General features: G+C 45.3%; 1 protein-coding gene across 1 annotated transcript in view; it reads left to right on the forward strand.

The window, feature by feature from the left end:
* Nucleotides 1–15,329, forward strand: part of cep131 (centrosomal protein 131) — a 27,775-nt gene extending 12,446 nt beyond the window's left edge. Inside the window, exons 18-29 of the mRNA XM_080020968.1 lie at nt 2,853–2,978; nt 7,526–7,642; nt 8,456–8,558; nt 9,552–9,753; nt 10,815–10,922; nt 11,212–11,329; nt 11,498–11,572; nt 12,892–13,034; nt 13,448–13,625; nt 13,922–14,118; nt 14,766–14,826; nt 14,926–15,329. Of these exons, the coding sequence (XP_079877094.1) occupies nt 2,853–2,978; nt 7,526–7,642; nt 8,456–8,558; nt 9,552–9,753; nt 10,815–10,922; nt 11,212–11,329; nt 11,498–11,572; nt 12,892–13,034; nt 13,448–13,625; nt 13,922–14,118; nt 14,766–14,826; nt 14,926–14,997 (1,500 nt within the window). The 3' untranslated portion in view covers nt 14,998–15,329. The remainder of the gene's footprint in view (nt 1–2,852; nt 2,979–7,525; nt 7,643–8,455; nt 8,559–9,551; nt 9,754–10,814; nt 10,923–11,211; nt 11,330–11,497; nt 11,573–12,891; nt 13,035–13,447; nt 13,626–13,921; nt 14,119–14,765; nt 14,827–14,925) is intronic.
* Nucleotides 15,330–20,028: the final 4,699 nt, after the last annotated feature.

The raw sequence follows: 20,028 nt of genomic DNA on the forward strand, positions 1-20,028 counted from the left end.
GTCCTCTGCCTGACAGAGACATGGCTGAACCCGCTGGTGCCGGATGAAGCCATTCGTCCAGCCGAGTCCTTCTCCGTGTTCCACGCCGACAGAACGGGTAAACAGCCGCTGGTGCCCCCCGAAAAACATCAGGACTCTCTCCCGCTCCTGCTTGCCAAAACCTGCAACAGCTGACTATCCTATGCCGTCCATTTTATCTCCCCCGGGAATTCAGCATGGTCATCATTACAGCCGTTTATATTCCACCGCATCGGACACCGACACAGCACTATCCGACCTGTATGATGTGTTGTGCGGATTTCAAAACAAACATTCCAACGCGGCTGTGGTGGTGACTGGGGACTATAACAGGGCAAACCTTAAAAAGGTTCTGCCTAATTTCTACCAACACATCACGTGTGCCGCCAGGGGAGAAAGAACTTTGGACCACTGCGACACACCATACAAGAACGGATACAAGACCGTCCCGCTCCCTGCTTTCGGGAAATCTGATCACACCACGATGTCGCTGGTTCCCGTTTACAGGCCTCTGATCGCGTGAGAATTGGTGGTGACGAAGGAAGTGAAGCAGTGGACGGACCAATCAGAGGCTGCGCTTCAGGACGCTCTGACTGACGTCGACTGCGACATGTTCCAATCAAGTTCCAGTGAGGTCAGCGAGTTTACGGAAGTGCCTGTGAGCTTCGTAGCCACGTTAGCGGACAGCATCGTTCCCACGGTGAAAGTTCGGATATTTCCAAACCAGAAACCGTGGGTCGATAAATCCATCCGCTGCGCTCTGAATGCTCGCACGGCCGCTTACAACGACGGTCTTAAATCCGGAACAATTACAAAGCGGCGTCGTGCTTACAATCGGTGGTGCTTTCTCAGCCCGCTACTGCACTTCCTGACTGTGTGGCCAGGTCCAGCTCCAACACCATCATCAAGTTTGCTCACGACACGTCGTGGTGGGCCTGATCACTGACGACAATGAGAATGCCTACCGCGAGGAGGGGATGGACCTGTCACTCTGGTGCCAGGACAATAGCCTCCACCTGAACGTCAGCAAAACTAAGGAGCTGATTGTGGACTGTAGGCGTGGATTACAACCAAAGACGCATGCACCATTGATGATTAGTGGGACTTCTGTTGACAGGGTGAGCAGCTTCAAGTACCTGGGAGTCCACATCACAGAGCATTTAACATTGACTTTACAAACAGACACTCTGGTGAGAAAGGCGGGGCAGCGTCTTTACCACCTCAGGCAGCTGAGGAAACAGTATGTAGCATACTGTACTGCATATTGTATCACTGTTCTGGGATTACTGCAAACTGTGCTGTATTGCTGTTCCGTTCGGTACAACTGTATTGGTGTGCCGTGCTGTTGTACCCTGTACTGTATATCTCCACACACACTACCTCACTTTATTCACATGCCACTTAAATGCATATATCTGTATATACATAATAGCCTATCCCATATTTATAAGTCTATTCCCTTTATGTCTATGTTGTACCCCCACTCTGCATTACCTTTGAGTTCTTGATTTTATTTTATTTTATTCTATATTATTCGAATTTGAAATTCCTTATTTTAGGAATCAGTTAGTTAGTCAAGTCGAAATTTTTAGGTAGCTGTTGTCTTCAGCCTAGAACATATTGTGCGTGTCACCGGGTGCATTGCATTGACATTTCACTACATATATGTATGAAATTATGTTTATGTATGTGACGAATAAACCTTTTGAATCTTGAATCTTGAAACAAGAAATTTCACTTCTCCGTGAAAGCATATCATCTCCGTATTGTTATGGATTACGAGAAGAGGGTGACAGAAGCTCTCAATCATATTGCGGAACTGGCAACGGGAGGGAGCAGAGCAGGGTCCTCCCAGAAAACAATTCCCAGAATGCAAACGGCGGCCATTTGCATTCTTGGGTTGGTCGTCATGTGTGTGATCTGAAACGGGCCACTTTCTTAAAACTCTCTATGGGAGTCTCTACCCACCGGTAGGGGTTTAGGGAGGGAGCTGGAATCTTTCTAGTACTGGGGCGCCGACATGACGTGAGCTTTCATTAAAGATACGAACAGCAAGGCTCGCTGGCAAAAACAACTGGCCAGCTGATGAGCCCCGTACGCCGATCCCTCTCTGCAAGACAGACAAACATTAAGAAAGCTACCTGCCCCGAATCGGACCGATCGGCTGCGCTCCTGCGCTAATTCGGCCGATCCGGGACCGCTATGAAGCCACGGAAAGGAGGCCGCGCTGCCGTCTGTAGCCGCGGCTTAACCACGCCCCTTGGTCTGCCACACTATCATTGTTATGAAACAATAAAGGTAGGAAATGGGATTGTTTAGAATTTACGGAATAATGGAGGGGTCATGCTAGTATAGGGAATGCTCCCTATACTAGCATGAAGAAAAAATAAAAAATAAATAAAAGTTAAAGGATTAACTTGAATTATGCATTTTCCAATATTTTTTATAAATTAATGATTAGAATATTATTTCAGTAAAACAGCATAAACTCTTTGAAGGATTGAAGGAGTACAGCACATCCAATGGTTATATCCAATTATAACGTAACGATTTAAAGCACTAATTGTGTTTCTAAATGTGTATTTTGTGTTGCAGAAGTCTGGAAAGGCTTCTAAAACTTTTTCTCAGAACCTCTGTTTTCAAACCCTTAATCTTTAATGAGCCATTGCTTCCAAAATATTTGCTTGATTTCCACAAGCAACGCCTTGTTTTTGAGCTCCGATTCACTTTTATACCATGTGGGGGAAAAAAGGAAAATATCAAATTTCGAAATGTGTCTCCAAAGTATGTGGTGGGTCACATACAGTATTTATCTCCCCATCCTTCCCCCCCAGACCCAACAGAGGGAGCTAACGGTGACGCACGTGAAGGAGATGGAGAAGGAGCTGAGCAAGAGCTTCCAGGTCCAGAGAGAACAGTACGAAACCACCATCCAGAGGCATTTGGTCTTCATCGATCAGGTACGCACACATACATTCACACCCTATGCAGCTTGTTTTAAGTTCTGTCAAAAAAAAAACCTCCACTCTCCCTTTGCGTCTCCTCTGCCTCTTCCTTCCTTGTCTGTGAAAAATAATCTTTTTAAAAAAATCTATCTGAGTTTATCTTGGGAAGCTTAAATGTGGGCCTGCCTCATTTTGTACAAGATAGCACTACAATCCACACACCTACCCAGAATTCATAAGAAATAAATAAATAACACATTACCATATTCAGGTTTTCCCCTCATCTTTGCTGAAGATGACCACTTTCTTTTCTCGAAGGTTTGCCTTCTTCTGATTGACTGATTTTGTTTTTTGTTCTTTTTGGGCACTCGAGGTGGGGGGACATTTTTTAATCTGAGGGTGGTGTTCCTTTTTGGTGCCTGTTCATCCATACCGACAGTTTACCAGTCACAACTAGCTACACTACTTTATCAAGTTCACCACGGCTGCCTTTCACTTCTTGCCTGTCCCCGCTCAGTGCGGAAAGGTGGGCCTCATAGAGGAGCACATGCATCACGCAAATACATTGAATGACTGTTTTCTTAAAAAGGCCAGCTTAATTAATGTGATGAAATATTGGACTTTTTTTGTTTGTTTATTAAATAATCTTATGGATCAGCGCTTTAACTTCATTTAGAAAGGAGGTTATTCCAGCTGAGTGCCGGCCCATTGATTCCTTGACGCTTGTGGGGATGACAGTATCTCACGGTTCCTGTTAGATACTCTCTCACAGCTCAGCTCAGCAACCCTGTTTCCAAGCTCAGAATCATGGGTCTTAACACGGCTCGTTGCAACTGGATCCTGGATCCTGGGTCTCATCTCCAACGACGATGAGGCCGTCTACAGAGAGGAGACTCGCGTCTTGGCAACATGGTGCCAGTACGACAGCATCTCTCGCAACGTCTGCAAGACTAAGGAGTTGATAGTGGACCTCAGGAAGCAGCAGGGGAGGGGTCATGCCTCCATTCACATGGATGGAGCTGAAGTGGAGAGAGTCTTCTGCTTCAAGTTCCTCGGTGTGTTCATCAAAGACGACCACACCTGGTCCAGGCGAAGCGGACTCGGGGGTAAAAACTGCCAAAAAAGGCGCCTATCTCTAAAGAGGCTGCCAATCCTCTCACCAACTTCTACAGGTGCACCATTGAGAACATCCTCTGCCTGGTATTGCGAGGCTGGGAAGACAGCTAAGCGCATCATCCAGCTCCCCTCTGTGGAAGGCATCTACCACACGATGCCTTAGCAAAGCACGGAAAATAATAAAGGACTACAGCCACCCAGGCTGTGGACTGTTCACGTTGCTGCCGTCGGGTAGACGTTACTGTTACTTTTGCCTGACTCAGTTTTTACCTCTAGGCCATCAGGCTTCTTAATCAGCAAAAATAAGCTACTGATCTTATTGAAGACACATGAACAATTCTATATATGCTCTGGTCAGTTGTACGTTCATTGAAAATTACCAAGTCTAATGCGATCACCTGTAAATATTTATCGGCACTCCACTTTGTATTATATTTCTATTATTGTTCAGTCATATTCTCAATCTGTCTACAACCATCAGAATACATCTGCATATATGAATGACCGTATGTACTGTATGTGACAAATAATCTCTTGAACTTGATCATATGACATTCCCTATTTTACATTCCCTGGTACTGCCGCTATGTTCTTACTGTTATGATTTTTTTTAATTTTTTTTTTTATCAAGTATATTTTTATTGCTATTCTTGCCAGTTTTGCCCTTGTTTGCTGACTTTTTCTTTTGTAACAATTGAATACCTTCTTTGAAAAAAAATGTTTTTAATGCCTTCTACGTAGTTGTCGCTTGCCTTGCGACAATAATTTCACTGTTCAGAATGACCCTGTCATACCCTGTCATGCTGTGCATTTGATAAATAATACACTTTAGGTTGAATTCACAAAGAATGGATTGTGGCCGCTAATAGCACAATGAATTGTGCATCAGTTGTGCCCGCTATCTGCTCCGTCTTAGCATCCAATTCACAAAAGATATTGCGCTAATCATATGCCAGCGCAAACACACCCATAAAGCACTCGGGCACCCATCATATGACCTGCCCCCAGTATATATACTCGGTTACCGCCTGTCATACTTCCTCTTTGCTTATTCTTTTGTAACTCTCCGCTGTTAGAAGCCGGCCCTCTTTTCGGAAATGTAAAAAGGGTAGTTAAAGAATTATTAGGGCTTATGCAGACTTGATATGTGCGGGCTGCAGCGCACACATGATATACTCGGGATACTCATCCGCTGTGTGTCCACTGTCTCGGCCATGCACATGCGGAAGCGGCGCTGTCGGACCCTTTCTTTTGCGTTGAGTGCTCGAGTCTGCCACTGAAAGTAATCCGCCATCGAGCCGACATCTTCGGTTCCCTCCCAAGTCTTCGGCGTACTGCTGAATGGCCTATGATCGTCTTGGGAGAGGGCAAGGAGGAGGAATTGGCTCTGCGGTCCTCTGGCCTTGTTTCAAGGCCATACTCCCCCGCCTCTCTGGATCTCCCTCCTCACCCGTGCCAGCTGGATCAGTTAAGAGTTGGCCGCGCACCAGGAGTTGGGGGACTTCCATGCAGCCCAGGTGGGGCTCTGATGTGCAGGAGGTGGGGGAAGGAGAAGAGCCAGGTGAGGAGGAACATGGTGCTGCTCACAAGTCATCCCAGGGGCCTTTTCACCAGGAGCTGCTGCTGCTCCTCCTGGAGCTAGGGCTTGGTCTGGTAACACTGCGGTTGGGGATAAACCAATGACTCCCTGTACGGCTGGGGCGCCGTTTGTGTAGGCCAGATGGTCAGCAGGCGCTGTGGGGCACACGAGACCTGGCACATCAATGTGTTGGAGTTGGAGGCAGTCCGGTTGGCCCTGTTACACTTCACACATGGGTGTGGGGGCGTCCTGATACGTTCCCACAACACCGCAACGATTGCTTATGTCACTCGTCAGGGTGGTGTCCGCTCCCCAGCCATGCATCAGGTGGCATCAAGGATTTTGCTGTGGGCCCATTCCCACATCTGTGCCCTGCTAGCATATCACATTCGGGGCGGGCAGAACCTGGGAGCAGACTTATTATCAAGGGCACGGCCGCAAGTTTCTGATTGACGCGTTCATCCCCTGTTCATGGACATGATCTGGCATCTATTTGGCCGAGCCGAGGTGGATCTGTTGGCTTCACGAGACAGACCTTCATGGACAGCTATGGTACTCCATTTGCTATGGTACTCCAACCCCCCATTGGGTCACGATGCCTCACCGCTGGCATCGGGCTTGTCTGTATGCATTCCCTTCCCTCCCACTGTTGCAGCAGGTGCTGGACAAGGTGCGGGAGGACAGGGTGGAACTTGTTTTAATGCCACCTTGGTGGCCGACACAGACTTGGTTTGCAGACCTTCACCGTGGATTCTCCCGCTCTGGCCGGACCTCCTGACGCAGGCAGCGGGGTAAATCTTCCATCACGCCCTGCACAAGTGGAAACTGCTAGCATGGCCCCTGAGCGGGACCGGCTGTTGAATTATGGTTTACCCCTGGAGGTGGTGGAAATAATTCTGCGTGCTAGAGCCCGTCAACGAAGGCCTTTTGCACATCAAAATGGCTAGCCTTTGAGCGCCGGTGAGTGGAGATGACCCATTACGCTGTTATATTGGAGATATTACTCAGTTATTACTCAGTTCCCAAGGCCTGCATGTAAAAGGATTGGCACCATCCACCCTGGTGTACTTCAATATTGGCCTGTCATAATGGATTGGATGGCAAGGTACCAGGCAGTCACACTTTGGCATCCAGGTTCATGCAGGGCACGCCTGCAGGCGCGGTCGTTGACTCCATAATGCGATTTGGTTTTGGCGTTAAATGCTTTAATGAAACCCGCATTTGAACCTCTCCATGAGGTGGGATTAAAGTCAGCAATGCTTCGTTGAAGTCAGCACTCCTTCTGGAAAAACGTGTGGGGAATCCTGGTCGCGCTGTCTGTTCACCAGACCTGCTTGGTGTTCTCCACAGATAATCGGAGGATTACGTTGAAACCCAATCCGGTTTTCCAGCCCAAGAACATAAAAGCCGGATTCAAATCGACCACGATTTTTTTCTTTCTTAGTTTTCTCCTCCCCCCTTTGAGTCAGAGGAGGACGAGAGGCTGTAGACTGTGTGCCCTGTACAGGCGCTGTTGGTCTATGTGGAGCGCACACGCTCCGTACGCTAGTCCGACCAGCTTTTTGTTTGTTATGTGTCTCAGAAAACTGGGAAACCCCTCTCCAAAGATCATCTTTCTCACTGGATAGTGAAAGCAATTGGCCTACTCATTTGTGCAATTTGCCCTTGTTATGCGGCGTCTGATTGCAATTATCCTTGTGGCAAAGTAAATAAGAAAAAAGTCAGTGGTGCCTTGATCTGCTCTACTGCGTGATCAATAAGCGTACCTGTCAACATTAGAATTTAGAAAATAATGGAAATGGTCTGGAAATGTTTCATCTCTCTGCACTCTCAAATATTGATCTTCTGTCTCTCTTGCTCCTTTCAGCTAATTGACGATAAGAAGGCACTGAGCGAGCGCTATGAGGGAGTGGTTGGAGAGCTGAAACAGGTGGACCAGAAGTACAACAACAAGATCGCCCTGATGCAACAGCAACACGAAATGGTAAGCGGGGAGGCAAGATTCCCCGGTAGTGAGAATCTTGACCACCAGGGGGCGAACTCCAGTCACAAAACTGAGAGCATTGAAAGGATTTTAGAAAATTAAAATAAAGTTTGTGTCTGGTTAACACGTCTACCAGCGCATGTCTTCTCGCTTTAGTGCTTGTGCTCATGTGTCTCCGCAGCTCATATGATCGTATCTGTTTTAACTGTCTTTTCTATCTTTTTTTCCTCCCCTTTCTCTCTTCTTTCTTTATCTGTGTCTTATGTCTGTGTCTAATTTTTTTTCTGCCTGTAGGTGTGGCAAATTCTGGGTCCCTTGTGTGAGGTAACATTTTTCTCCCCTAACCTACTTATCACCCCCATTACAACCACCATCGCTAACCACAACACCGCTGCTGCCGTGTCTCCCGCTCAGCCTCTGTCTCTCTCATTGAGATAGCCCTCCATGTTTGGCGCATGTTAGTCCCGTCTGCATGTGTGATGCTTGTCTCCCTCTGCCCTGTCTGTAGCTCCCCCGTATCACACGACTTTCTCTCCCAGGTCGCCGTGCAGGGGCGAACCCGAGTCACCTCAGTCCCCACCGCTCCTTTCCCATTGACCCCCAGCGACCGATCTCTTTACACCCCCTCCCTCCCCCTCCCCCCAAGGCATTTATTTTGTTGCAGCAGGGTGACAAAACATTCTCCTTTCAGCACCCCCGCCACCCCGCCTCGATCCTTTAGGACGCATCGGACTCCCCGGGCCGGCCTTCATTAGTGTCGTCTGCGCGACACATTGCCACGGCCATGACCCCCTTTCCCCCTCCTTTCCACAGGAGATCAAGAAGCTCAAGGAGTTGATGAGCGCCACGGAGAAAGTCCGGCGCGAGAAGTGGCTCGACGAGAAGACCAGGAAGATCAAAGAGATCACAGTGAAAGGTAGTTCACGTAAAAAGCCCCGTCGACTTCTGCCGCGAAGCCATGGGAGCAGTCACAAAGCAGTCCTAGCAGTCACAAAAACCCGTCTTCAATAATATGCAATGTGCAAAATGCATTGACATCCCTAGCGCCGATGAACATGGACCCTAGTCTCTTGTTTGCTCTCATGTGATCCTTTTACTTTTATTTACCTATTTAAAACTTCTTTCACTTCCCTGTTTGAGTCATAGTTGTCGCATTGTGAACGATAAATTGCAACGATCAAGAAGATGTGACAGAATATTCTGTGGTGGTAAGCGAAGTTCTCACGTCGTTCTCAGAGGGTAGTCGTGTCCGGGGGTTTGTTTCTTAAACCATTCAATCAGTGTATTGCATTATCTTTCCCACCCCAAGATATCAGGACTGCATAAAGTACCGATTTCAGCGAAGTCACGGATGTTTGCTATTACTTGTGTCATATGACCGGACGCTTCAAAAAGCTCATGTTAGTGTCCTTTGGCCCATTGAATTTAGATTGGTAGGTTTAATTTAGTTGATTTTGTAAATCGGTTGTCTAATAACTTTACCCTTGTATGTGATCACATACAAGGGTAAAGTTATTCATTCATTCATTCAGTTCATTCTTTTTCAGACTATTTACAAATAGTCAATATTATTGACTACTTGTAAGTAGTCTAAAAAAAAATATATATATTTTCAAGAAGAAGGAAGAAGAAGAGATGTTAATCATCACAATTAGTTAGAGCTGTTTATATAACTGTTTGATGAGATATGGGCTCAGTGCTTGGGTTTTTCAGCAGAGTGTGTTCTTATCTCACGCGCGCTTTCCTGAAGATACTGTCGGCCAAAATCGTGCATTCCAAACAGGGAAAAGAGAGAACATATAAATCATATTTTTGAAAATAAGCAGCATATAATGCTTTGCGGGGCCTGAATTCCTGAGTCCCTGACTTGACTCCCCCCCCCCCCCCCCCCCCCCCCCCCCCGCTCCAGGTCTGGAGCCTGAGATCCAGAAGCTGATCTCCAAGCACAAGCAGGAAATAAAGAAGCTGCGTGCGCTGCATGAGACCGAGCTGCTGCAGTCCGACGAGCGTGCGGCCCAGCGCTATATGCATAAATGCGAGGAGCTCCGTCAACAGCTGGGGAAGGAGAAGGATGAGCAGTGTGAGCGAGAGAGGGAGAAGGCCAGGCAGAGGTATAAACACTCATACATGGTCACTTATTTGGGCTCCACAAAGTATCATTTTTTATTTTTATTTTTTGTGATCACAAGATGTCAATGGCCAGTACACACATTCACTGTTCACTATTCCTTCCGGTACGTTTGATGCCTCTGCACTGAAGTGCTGTTCCGCACCACAAGAGGATTCGGCCACGGGGAATATATGATGAATATTTGTAAAAATATAGTATAGTATAAAAGTATAAAATGCTGAAAAAAGTAGTTTAAATATTCCTCCACAACTTTGTTTCCAACACAGATACAGACATTGCACATTTTGCCAGCAATACCGAATTTGAATGACCGTGCAATTTATTCACAATGGTTTTAAAATGGAAAATCAATGTGCACAGACTGGAGATTTCGTGAAGAGCAATTCTGTTTTTCATCCATCAAACTCAATGACTGGTCGCAAATGAATTTGTGTCATTTAATTTACTACTTTGTATCTTTTCAGGTATTTTTTGAGAGCATCTTATAAAATATATATTCTATATGCTCCCTTTATCATTACTCATATCAGAGGTTTCCCTGATAATGCAAGTAGCTATTGTTATCCTATGATGCCACACATTGATCAGACATATTTTTGCATATTTTTTCCATAACTTGTAGCTCTTACACTTACACACATGTATTTGTTTTTGAGCTATTGGGATGGGTACGGTGGGATGGGTTTGCTGCCAACACACACACACTGCTGTGTGTGTGTGTGTGTGTGTGTGTGTGTGTGTGTGTGTGTGTGTGTGTGTGTGTGTGTGTGTGTGTGTGTGTATTATTTGTGTAAATATGTGTATCTCCCTCCCAAACCGTTTGGGTTTCCCACGAGTGAAATAAGATCCAAAACTGAAAGATTCCTCTCCTCCGGGCCTGATCTGGGCACATGGAAACACCCTCGACCTGTCACATTTCTTGACGTGTTAAAACATTTAATCTCATCATACACCTCCGCAGAACCGCACCAAGTTTAGCCTGAAAAACACAAATGGCCGCCTCTCTCTCTCTGTGTGTGTGTGTGTGTGTGTGTGTCTCAGATATGAGAAGCAGCTCCAGGAGGGGGAGCTCTCCTTGCATCAGCTGAGGGGTCGTCTCTACAAGGAGGTCTCCGATGAGAAAGAGAGGCTGTTCGACATGGCTGCCAGGTGGCTCTTCTCTCCATTCACCCGTTTCTCTGTCATCTCAATCCTTCTTTATCTGTGTCCTTGTGATGTACGTCTCTCTCACCACCCATTAAAAAGTGCAGCCTCAAGACACTAGCATGAATAAAGCTAGAACATAATAATTATATACTAATAACTATAAGTTTGCTCTCGATCAATTTATTGACTTTGAAGTTATTTTTTATTTGATTTCTTGACCTTATTGACCCCCGTGGATTTATAAAGTGATTCGATAAATAGATAACACGCAACCCCCACCCCCACCTCGCAGGGAGCGGGCTGAGCTGGACGAGCTGCGGAAACGTCTGGAGGACAACAGCTCTCTGGCCGGTCAAGTCCTCCGAGAAGAACTGGACAAGGCAAGGGAGGAGCTGGAGAGGAGACACCAGGCAGGTCCACTCTGTTTCACGGACGTCCCATCCCACAGCGAGCCTCCTTTTCCGCAGTGAACCTTATTCCTTTGGCGCCGTCCCCATGGGCGTCGGCCAGGGGTGTCATTATGGCCGCGTCGTGCCGGACTAATGGAAAATGTGTCCTGCGTTTTGTGCCCGGGCCAGGTGGAGATGAAAGCGCTGAAAGAGCGCCTGGATATCGAGAAGCAGACCTGGGAAGAAAATTACCTGTCGAAAGAGGTGAGTATCTGCCTGTAGTAAGAAGAGTTGCTATTACAATAATCATAAGGAGGTTTTTAAGGCAGTATCCTTCTATATCTGGTCAAATTTAACTGTTTAGACTTGATGAAGATGCAATGATACAGCATGCCAAAGATCGTCAATATCCAATTAAATTTTTGTGTGTGTGTGTGTGTGTGTGTGTGTGCGTGTGCGTGTGTGCGTGTGCGTGCGTGTGTGTGCCTGTGTGTGCCTGTGTGCGCCTGTGTGTGTGCTTGCTTAGAATCCCATACTTGAGGAACACTAGTTCATCTATGCCTGGGTGCCCCCCCCCCCCCCCTCCCATTTTGTTTGAGTATTTTTAGTATCTGCTCTGAGCAGCCCTCTCTCTTGTGGGCGAGCGGCCCTCAATGCCACTTATTGTGTCTCTGGTTCAGCTGCTGGATCTCTGCACACTGTGAGAGCCGCAGCTCTGAGCGCACCACTGCCTTTCAAAACTACAGAGGACAGAGCTCACAAACACAGTACACAGAACCGAAACTGAGCTGTTTTCTTTTCTTTGATTTTTGAGGTGGGGGGGGCGTTTGCCATTGTGTTTACCGACCCAGAAGTTGGCACGGTGTCAATTCTGTGCAGTATGTATGTTGAAAAATCACAGTTGCTCACAGATATAAACACACTAAAATAAAAAAATGAGGGATTACCAATTACCGATTACCAACGAAGAAAAAATACTGTGCTGACAATGAGCCCTTAAATGTTTTTACTATATACAGTACATTTCTTATAAGAAAACACACGCACACCTGCACACATACCATTCTCAACTTAAATGTCAAATGAACAATGGCCTGGGGGCCAGCAAGTCACATGGTATGAGCGAGGATGGATGCAATCAGTGAGGGCCAGAAGTGTGAGTGTGAGTGTGAGTGTGAGTGTGAGTGTGAGTGTGTGTGTCCGTGCTTATAAGAGAATTTAAGGGCTGATTGTCAACACTGTATTTGCACTTCATTGTATGTATCAAATTGGTCATCTGTAATTTCACCCTTTAGTTGAAAGGTCCCATTCTTTATACTTTTTTTTTAGTTGACAATTTTTCAAGAAACATGCATTCAATGTGTCTGCAGTATTTCTTTGCTCTTCATGCTGTTAACCATTTTGGTGGCGGGGTCGGCCTTTCCCGGCAAGAATGCACTGATCAGCCAACATAGCACAGATGACAGATGTATTTCCCCCTTAATATTTTTTGTTATTTATGTGCCTGTGCTGCTGTGTGCATGGGCCTCATGAGTTCAGCACGGGGTCAGAGGTGACACCAGCCTGCGTTTGCTCCCCCGCAGGAAGCGCGTCTGCTGAGTCGTGAGCGCGAGCTCAAAGAGGAAATGCTGCATCGACGAGACCGCGAGATCGAGCTGGCCATCCAGCGGCTGGAGCAGGAGACCAGCGGGGCCAGAGAGGAGTGTGAGAGGGCGTCTGAAAACAGGTGTGTGTGTGTGTGTGTGTGTGTGTGTGTGTGTGTGTGTGTGTGTGTGAACATTTCTGATGTTTTAAAACACTAAGCCTACAGCTGAACCCAGTACTTACCTGTTGTAGACGTAGATGAACCCAACTCACATGCTTTCCAGTCGAGAGAAATCCACAATGTCCTTCTGATTACTTGGCTGAAGATCTGTGGAGCGAAGAAATTGTTAATCATTACAGTTCCTCATCACTTTGCTTGCTATCTGGCCTTGAGGAAACTGTTATAATAACAGCTTATAGAATCATCTGGTTCACCACATAACCCTGTTTCTACTTAATACTTACCAATGCCCTGTCCCAAATAGATAATACTTACTTGGAATACTTTATTGAATAACTGTGTGCATATTCGCTTTAACCTCCTTTACCCCCCAGGGTTAAAAGAGTCCGGGAGAAATACGAGACGGAGCTGCAGGAGCTGGAGCGGTCGGAGCGGACCGCCGTGGAGAAGCAGCAGGAAATGAGGAAGCGTCTGACGGAGTCGGAGGGGGAGCTGATCAGGGTGAAGGGTCTGCTGCGCCAGAGGGAGCAGGAGGTCATGGACGTCACCCAGGTACGCAGTTAGTTGAACCCGGAATATCGAAAAGCGGAAAGGACGAAGAGCGAAAGGGTGAAAATGGAATCCTTTTTTACAACGACAACCAAATGTCTGGCAACAATGCAGACTAACCCAAAATACCCTCAGTGCAACGTGGATGGCTCACATCTCACCAGTCACCATAAAAATATTGCTTGAGTGTTTTTCATGTGTATGTGTATTTTTACATCTATTTATAGATAATATAATATTAACAATCTTAATTTTATATTTAGATAGTTCCGAGGTATATTTATTGATATTTTGTCCAGTCAAGGGATAAGATGGCAGAGGAGCGCCGCAGCCTGGCCGAAGTCATCAGGCAGGAGTTTGCAGAGCGGCTGGTGTTAATAGAGGAGGAGAACCGGCGCATGAAGGTGGAGGTGTCGGAGGCAAGGGCCCGTCTGCGGCTGGACGTGGAACGGGTCAGCAGGGAGAAAGAGGAGGAGTTGGCGGAGATCAATCAGAGGTGAGAATGGTGTCTCCCAAATAGAGGCTTTTCATCGTCCCAAGTCTCTAATCCTCTGAGAAAGGGCTATTGTGGCATTCCAGGGGCCAAATGTGGCCTGCACATCAATCTCGATTGGCCCTTTGTATAGGATTAATGGTTGGCGATAAACTGGAGTAGTCTGGCATATTTGGCCGCTAAGCACAGGCCCAAGTGAGGAAATGGATATTGTTGAGTAAAATTACAAATCGTATCTTGTCATGGCTGAAAGTAATAAAATAAATAAATAAATATAGTAATTGAATACATAAATATAGTAAATAAGTAAATAAATAAATATATTAACCGATACAGATAAATAAACAAATAAATAAATAAATAAATAACATTTGACTATGCAGAGGCGATTTAAAAATAAATAAATAAATACAATTAAATTGAAAAAAATTAAATAAATATGTAAGACAATAATATGCAGTTATAAGATTTCCATTTTTTGGCATTTTCTTTTATTGTTTTGAAAATCTGTCCCCCAACAGTATGTCGTGGGAAAGCCCTCCTCTAAGGAAACAGTACCCTAATTTTCAGATGAATCGCCGGGGGGGGGGGGGGGAGGGAGTATACATTTGTGCATTATTTTCATGTGTGGTCCTTCTCGGATTTGCCAGAGTGAAGTCGGCCATTTTGAAGAAGGAAGAAACCATCAACAGCCTTCGAAAGCAGCACGAGGTGAGAGACCTGCACCGCCGCTTCCTGTTGGCTCATTTGCAACCGGAACGCAGTCACAAGGCCACGGTGCTGATGAGGGATGATTCTCTCCCCTGACAGGCCGCTCTGAAGAGGGCGGAGCACCTGGAGGCACTGTGGGAGCACCAGAGGAAGCAGCTGCTCAACAAGTGACCAGGGAAGCACCCCTCCCCATCCTCTTTGTGTGCCACGCGGACGCCCCGCTGCTCCTTAATTTTTTCTTCTGGCGGCAACACGGAGCCTATGGAATTTCAAAATGGCCTATATCGAGTTGAGCTCAGACTAGAAAACCCTGGTCCTACCTCACGGGTGTGTGTGTGTGTGTGTGTGTGTGTGTGTGTGTGTGTGTGTGTGTGTGTGTGTGTGTGTGTGTGTGTGTGTGTGTGTGTGTGTGTGTGTGTGTGTGTGTGTGTGTGTGTGTGTGTGTGTGTGTGTGTGTGTGTGTGTGTGTGGACAAGGAGTTATTTTCCCACACGGCCGTATTAAAAGTGCTCAATCTGCCTTTTTTTTTTTTAATTTTTTATTATTTATTCTCCTCCTCCCCTCAGATGATGCTCCCATGAATCAAACAAGAATCTGTACAAACACAAAATGAAAAAATGAGAAAAAAAAACTAAAAAAATCCCTTTCAACCGTGAAGTAGATTCAAGATTCAAGAGGTTTATTCGTCACATACATATACATACTTTCATACATATATGTAGTGAAATGTAATGATGTGTTGGATATGTTGGAAACAAGAAATAAGATCCAAAACTGAAAGATTCCTCTCCCCCGGGGCTTGAGTAATATCCATCTATCTTATCTGTTTATTTCAATATGTACAGAAGCCGACCAAATTCGTGACGCCAAAAGTTCCTTGATCGGGGAACCAAACTCTGTAAACTTTGTTAATCGTTTGACTAATGCAGTCAATGATCTAGGCACACGGAAACGCCCTCGCTCTGTCACATTTGTTGACGTGTTAAAACATTTAATCTCATCATACACCTCCGCAGAGCTGCACCGAGTTCAGCCTGAAAAACACAAATGGCCGCCTCTGTGTCTGTGTCTGTGTGTGTACGTGTGTGTGTTTGTGTGTACGTGTGTGTGGACAAGGAGTTATTTTCCCTCCCGGCCGTATTAAAAGTGCTAAATCTGCTTTTTTTTTTTTTTTTTTTTTTTTTTTTAATTCTCCTCCCCTCAGATGATGCTCCCATGAAACAAACGAGAATCTGTACAAACACAAAATGAAAAAATTTGAAAAAACAACCCAAAAAAAAACCAACCTTTCAACCATGAAGTAGATTCAGGATTCGAGATTCAAGAGGTTTATTCGTCACAGCTAGCTGTTGCATGCAGCTTCCTTCTACTTCATCCCCAACCACCTGAATGATCTGCCCCACAAATGGTTTGCCCTCATATCTGACAATAGCAAACTTTCCCTGCCTACTTTCCTGATCTTCCATGCTATCAGATGTTGAGGTGGTGGCTGGTGGGTCCCTGAAATCAACTGCAGATGGCCCATGACACTTGCAGATATTGGGTCTTTTGCAAAAGCATGAAATGTCCCTGTATTGGATCACAGCTGGCTCTTCACAGGTGACGGGATGAATCTTTAGTGTACCTTTTACAGCTGGAACTAAGGGCAGGACCTTTTCGTCATATTTGTTGATTTCCTCTTCTGATATCCAGTAGCAACGGACACTGGACTCATCCTCCAGGAAGTTGAAGACATGCTCTGCGGTCTGCAAATCCTTGCCCCTCAGCACTGCATCAGCAAGGCGCTTTACGACCCCACCCACGCCATCTGGGGCGCCCTTTCCATGGGCCTTTTCACTGAAATTCCACGAAACATTCTTGAAACCATAAAGAAAAGGCACTGTACTTAATAAATAAAAATTCTTCCTGTTCCTATACTGGTTAACAGGCCCACCACTTATTATATGAAGCGAAGAAGGAAGTGATTTGCACTTACAGGACGGCATCCTTAAACACAGGTTCCAGGTGTGCCCACACAGCACGCTCATCATGGCGGAGCGAGGCAGAGATGGTGCCATAGGAATATGATGTTGGTGCTGTGTGTACCGCGCAGGTATGGATGGTGGCACGCTTGCGGCTGCCACCGGAATGAAAAGCTTGAATTTCAGTATTTAATTTGCAGCTGTAGTTTTCGGAGAAATCTACATGGGTGCAGATGTCATCGTCTTTTAGTGTTTCTTTTGTTTCTCTCGAGAGCTTTTACTTGATGGATCCGGTTGAATTGGTGTTTGGCCAGAGAGTCAGGCTTCTTGTTGAGAAGAGCAAGAAGGTCGGCAGTCTTCCCACTCTGTGTCACCTTGGCAAAGTTGGTGTAGGTTTTTCCCTCCTACGCCACAGACTGTCTATACGACAGTCTGTGGCGTCTCAAGACGGTTCCATTGTAGCGAGTATTCTCATCTCTGCAAAGAAAGCTGACCACTTGCTCCTTTTTCTCCTCCGAACTTTTCTTTCTGTCCCCCTGTTTGTTCCTCTCTCTGAATTCCTGGTCTTTTTTTCCTTTCTTTTGCTGGTGCAGTTTCTTTTCTAGCCTTTGTGCCGTTGAATTTGCTGTCTTAACTCCTCTCTTCATTCGGCGGAGTTCAGACCTGAGCTTTTCCCGCTCCTTCAGCGCTGCACTTTGTTGTCTTCTTCTTTTCTGTCCTGCCTTAATGGGAGTTGAGGATGCCTGTGGTACCTCTACATTTGGCTGCACATAGCCACGATCATGAAGGTTAACTATGGGTTCCGGAGGGCCAACATGCTGCTCATCTCCTGATGTGTTCATCGATGGGGGAGTAAGGTTTAGAACATCAATAAGTACCCGTTTTTTCTCCCTGTCTCTGGGACGGCTTCCATCTTTCCCTCATCATCTTCTGATTCTTTTTGGAGAGCTCTGCTACTGGGGTGTTTGCAATCTTTCCCTCTCCCTTCCTCCTTTGATAGCTATAAATACAATTTTAAAATAAAACAATTAGCCTTTTATATCTATAATAAATCATCCTCTCACTCCTCTCATTTCCACAGACTATGTACATCACTGACTTTATTCTTCACATGAAAAATGTGCGCGCGTGTGTGCGCTGTAACAACACGCGCACACGCGGACACAGGGTGTGCACTACCTTTCCCGTCTTTCGGCCAGGTCATTTGCCCTTGCAGCAGGATCTGCGTTCACTCGCGCTCTGTGGCGAGCCACTTTTTCTTTGCTTGTAAGTGGCATCTATTGGGGACAAGAAGTACACTTTATCTATAATAAAGGTATTTATATTATTTATTTATCATTTAAACAAACTGTTTACATACATCATAATAAAATATAAAACATGCATTATGGAAGTTTATATTTAAAATAAAAAACGCGGACATTTTGACAATCGCTGAAATTACAATCTAAATTAAACCCTATTAAAGCTACTGTTCATGCTAAACAGTAAGTCACTATTTAAATTATACAAATAATATAATTGGCACCTTAAATGACATACTCTTGGCCCTGAATCTGATCAAATTGGTCAAATTGGTCTCTTCTGTTTACAGAAAGGAGTCAGAGTGTAACCGGTTACACCATTTGACATTTCATCCCCGAAAATCAGAATTTGCAGGCATTATTATGGACAACCATGTACACACTTGGCCTTTATGTGAATATGCAAACACAGTTTTTCCCATTGAATTCAATATTTTATGATTTATCAATATATTAAGGAGGTCATACCATTTGACATGCAACCTAGTCTTGCCTGACCAAAGCCTAAAAACACTTAATTATGTTACATTTTTAAGAGAGCTACTAACCTTGACTCATAGCAGTTGGGGTCTTCAAGGGTCCTTCTCTGTGACAAAATTTCCTGTCACATGACCTTCTGACATAATACTTACAAAATTACTTTGATCTAATATAGAAAAGTTCTTATGCAAGATCATGCCAGATTATTTTAGAAGGGATTTTGGAGAGAATTTCAAATTTTTTTTCAGCAAGTTAAATGATTTGGTTCATGTTCTTGTGGTTACACCGTATTGACATTTTTACCCAAATTCTCTTAATACTCTCTCAAAGTTGAATAAATCCAAAACTTTAAGATTAGGGTTTAATGAAAATTGTGTTTGGCTTTTTATTTTTATTTTTAAATATTTTCTAATTTTAATAATTTGAAATGTATCTAACCAATATGTACACAAAAAAAATGAGCGTCACGTCATTAACCCACATACCTTCATACATATATGCAGTGAAATGTAATGATATGTTGGAAACAAGAAATAAGATCCAAAACTGAAAGATTCCTCTCCTCCCTCTCTCCCCCGGGGCTTGAGTAATATCCATCTATCTTATCTGTTTATTTCAATATGTACAGAAGCCGACCAAATTCGTGACGCCAAAAGTTCCTTGATCGGGGAACCAAACTCTGTAAACTTTGTTAATCGTTTGACTAATGCAGTCAATGATCTAGGCAGACGGAAACGCCCTCGCTCTGTCACATTTGTTGACGTGTTAAAACATTTAATCTCATCAAACACCTCCGAGGCAGAACAGCACCGAGTTCAGCCTGAAAAACACAAATGGCCGTGTGTGTGTGTGTGTGTGTGTGTGTGTGTGTGTGTGTGTGTGTGTGTGTGTGTGTGTGTGTGTGTGTGTGTGTGTGTGTGTGTGTGTGTGTGTGTGTGTGTGTGTGTGTGTGTGTGTGTGTGTGTGTGTGTGTGTGTGTGTGTCTGTGTGTGTCTGTGTCTGTGTGTGCGCGCACACTACGCCCCTCTGAGGTCAGCGGCTGTGGGGAAGGCCCCACCGCCTCCCCCACAAGAGGACGTTCACCACGGAAAAGACTTCCAGATGTTTCCAGGACCAGCCCAGGCCTGCGCCGTCGGCACTTTTTCTTTTTTCCTTTTTTTTTTTTTTTTAGGAGGAGACAGAAAAGAGGATTGGGGGATTCTCTTTTGCTCCCTTTTTGAAGCCCCCCCACCCAATATTTTTAAAGTATGAGTTGTGTACTGCTAGTTGTAGCAGCCCCCTGCTCCCTCCCTCCAGGCTGGCACTAATTACAGGCTCTAAACCAGTGGTGGCCAACCTGTGGCCCGAGGGCTGCATGTGGCCCATGGAGCCCCGTGGTGCAGCAGATGATGAAGATAATAATGAAAGTTATATTATTTTTTATTAAAAAAAAAAAAAAAATCTTAAATTAAGCTTAA

The sequence above is a fragment of the Zeus faber genome (genome assembly GCF_960531495.2).
Source record: "Zeus faber genome assembly, chromosome: 20".
In the NCBI taxonomy this organism is placed as follows: Eukaryota; Metazoa; Chordata; class Actinopteri; order Zeiformes; family Zeidae; genus Zeus; species Zeus faber.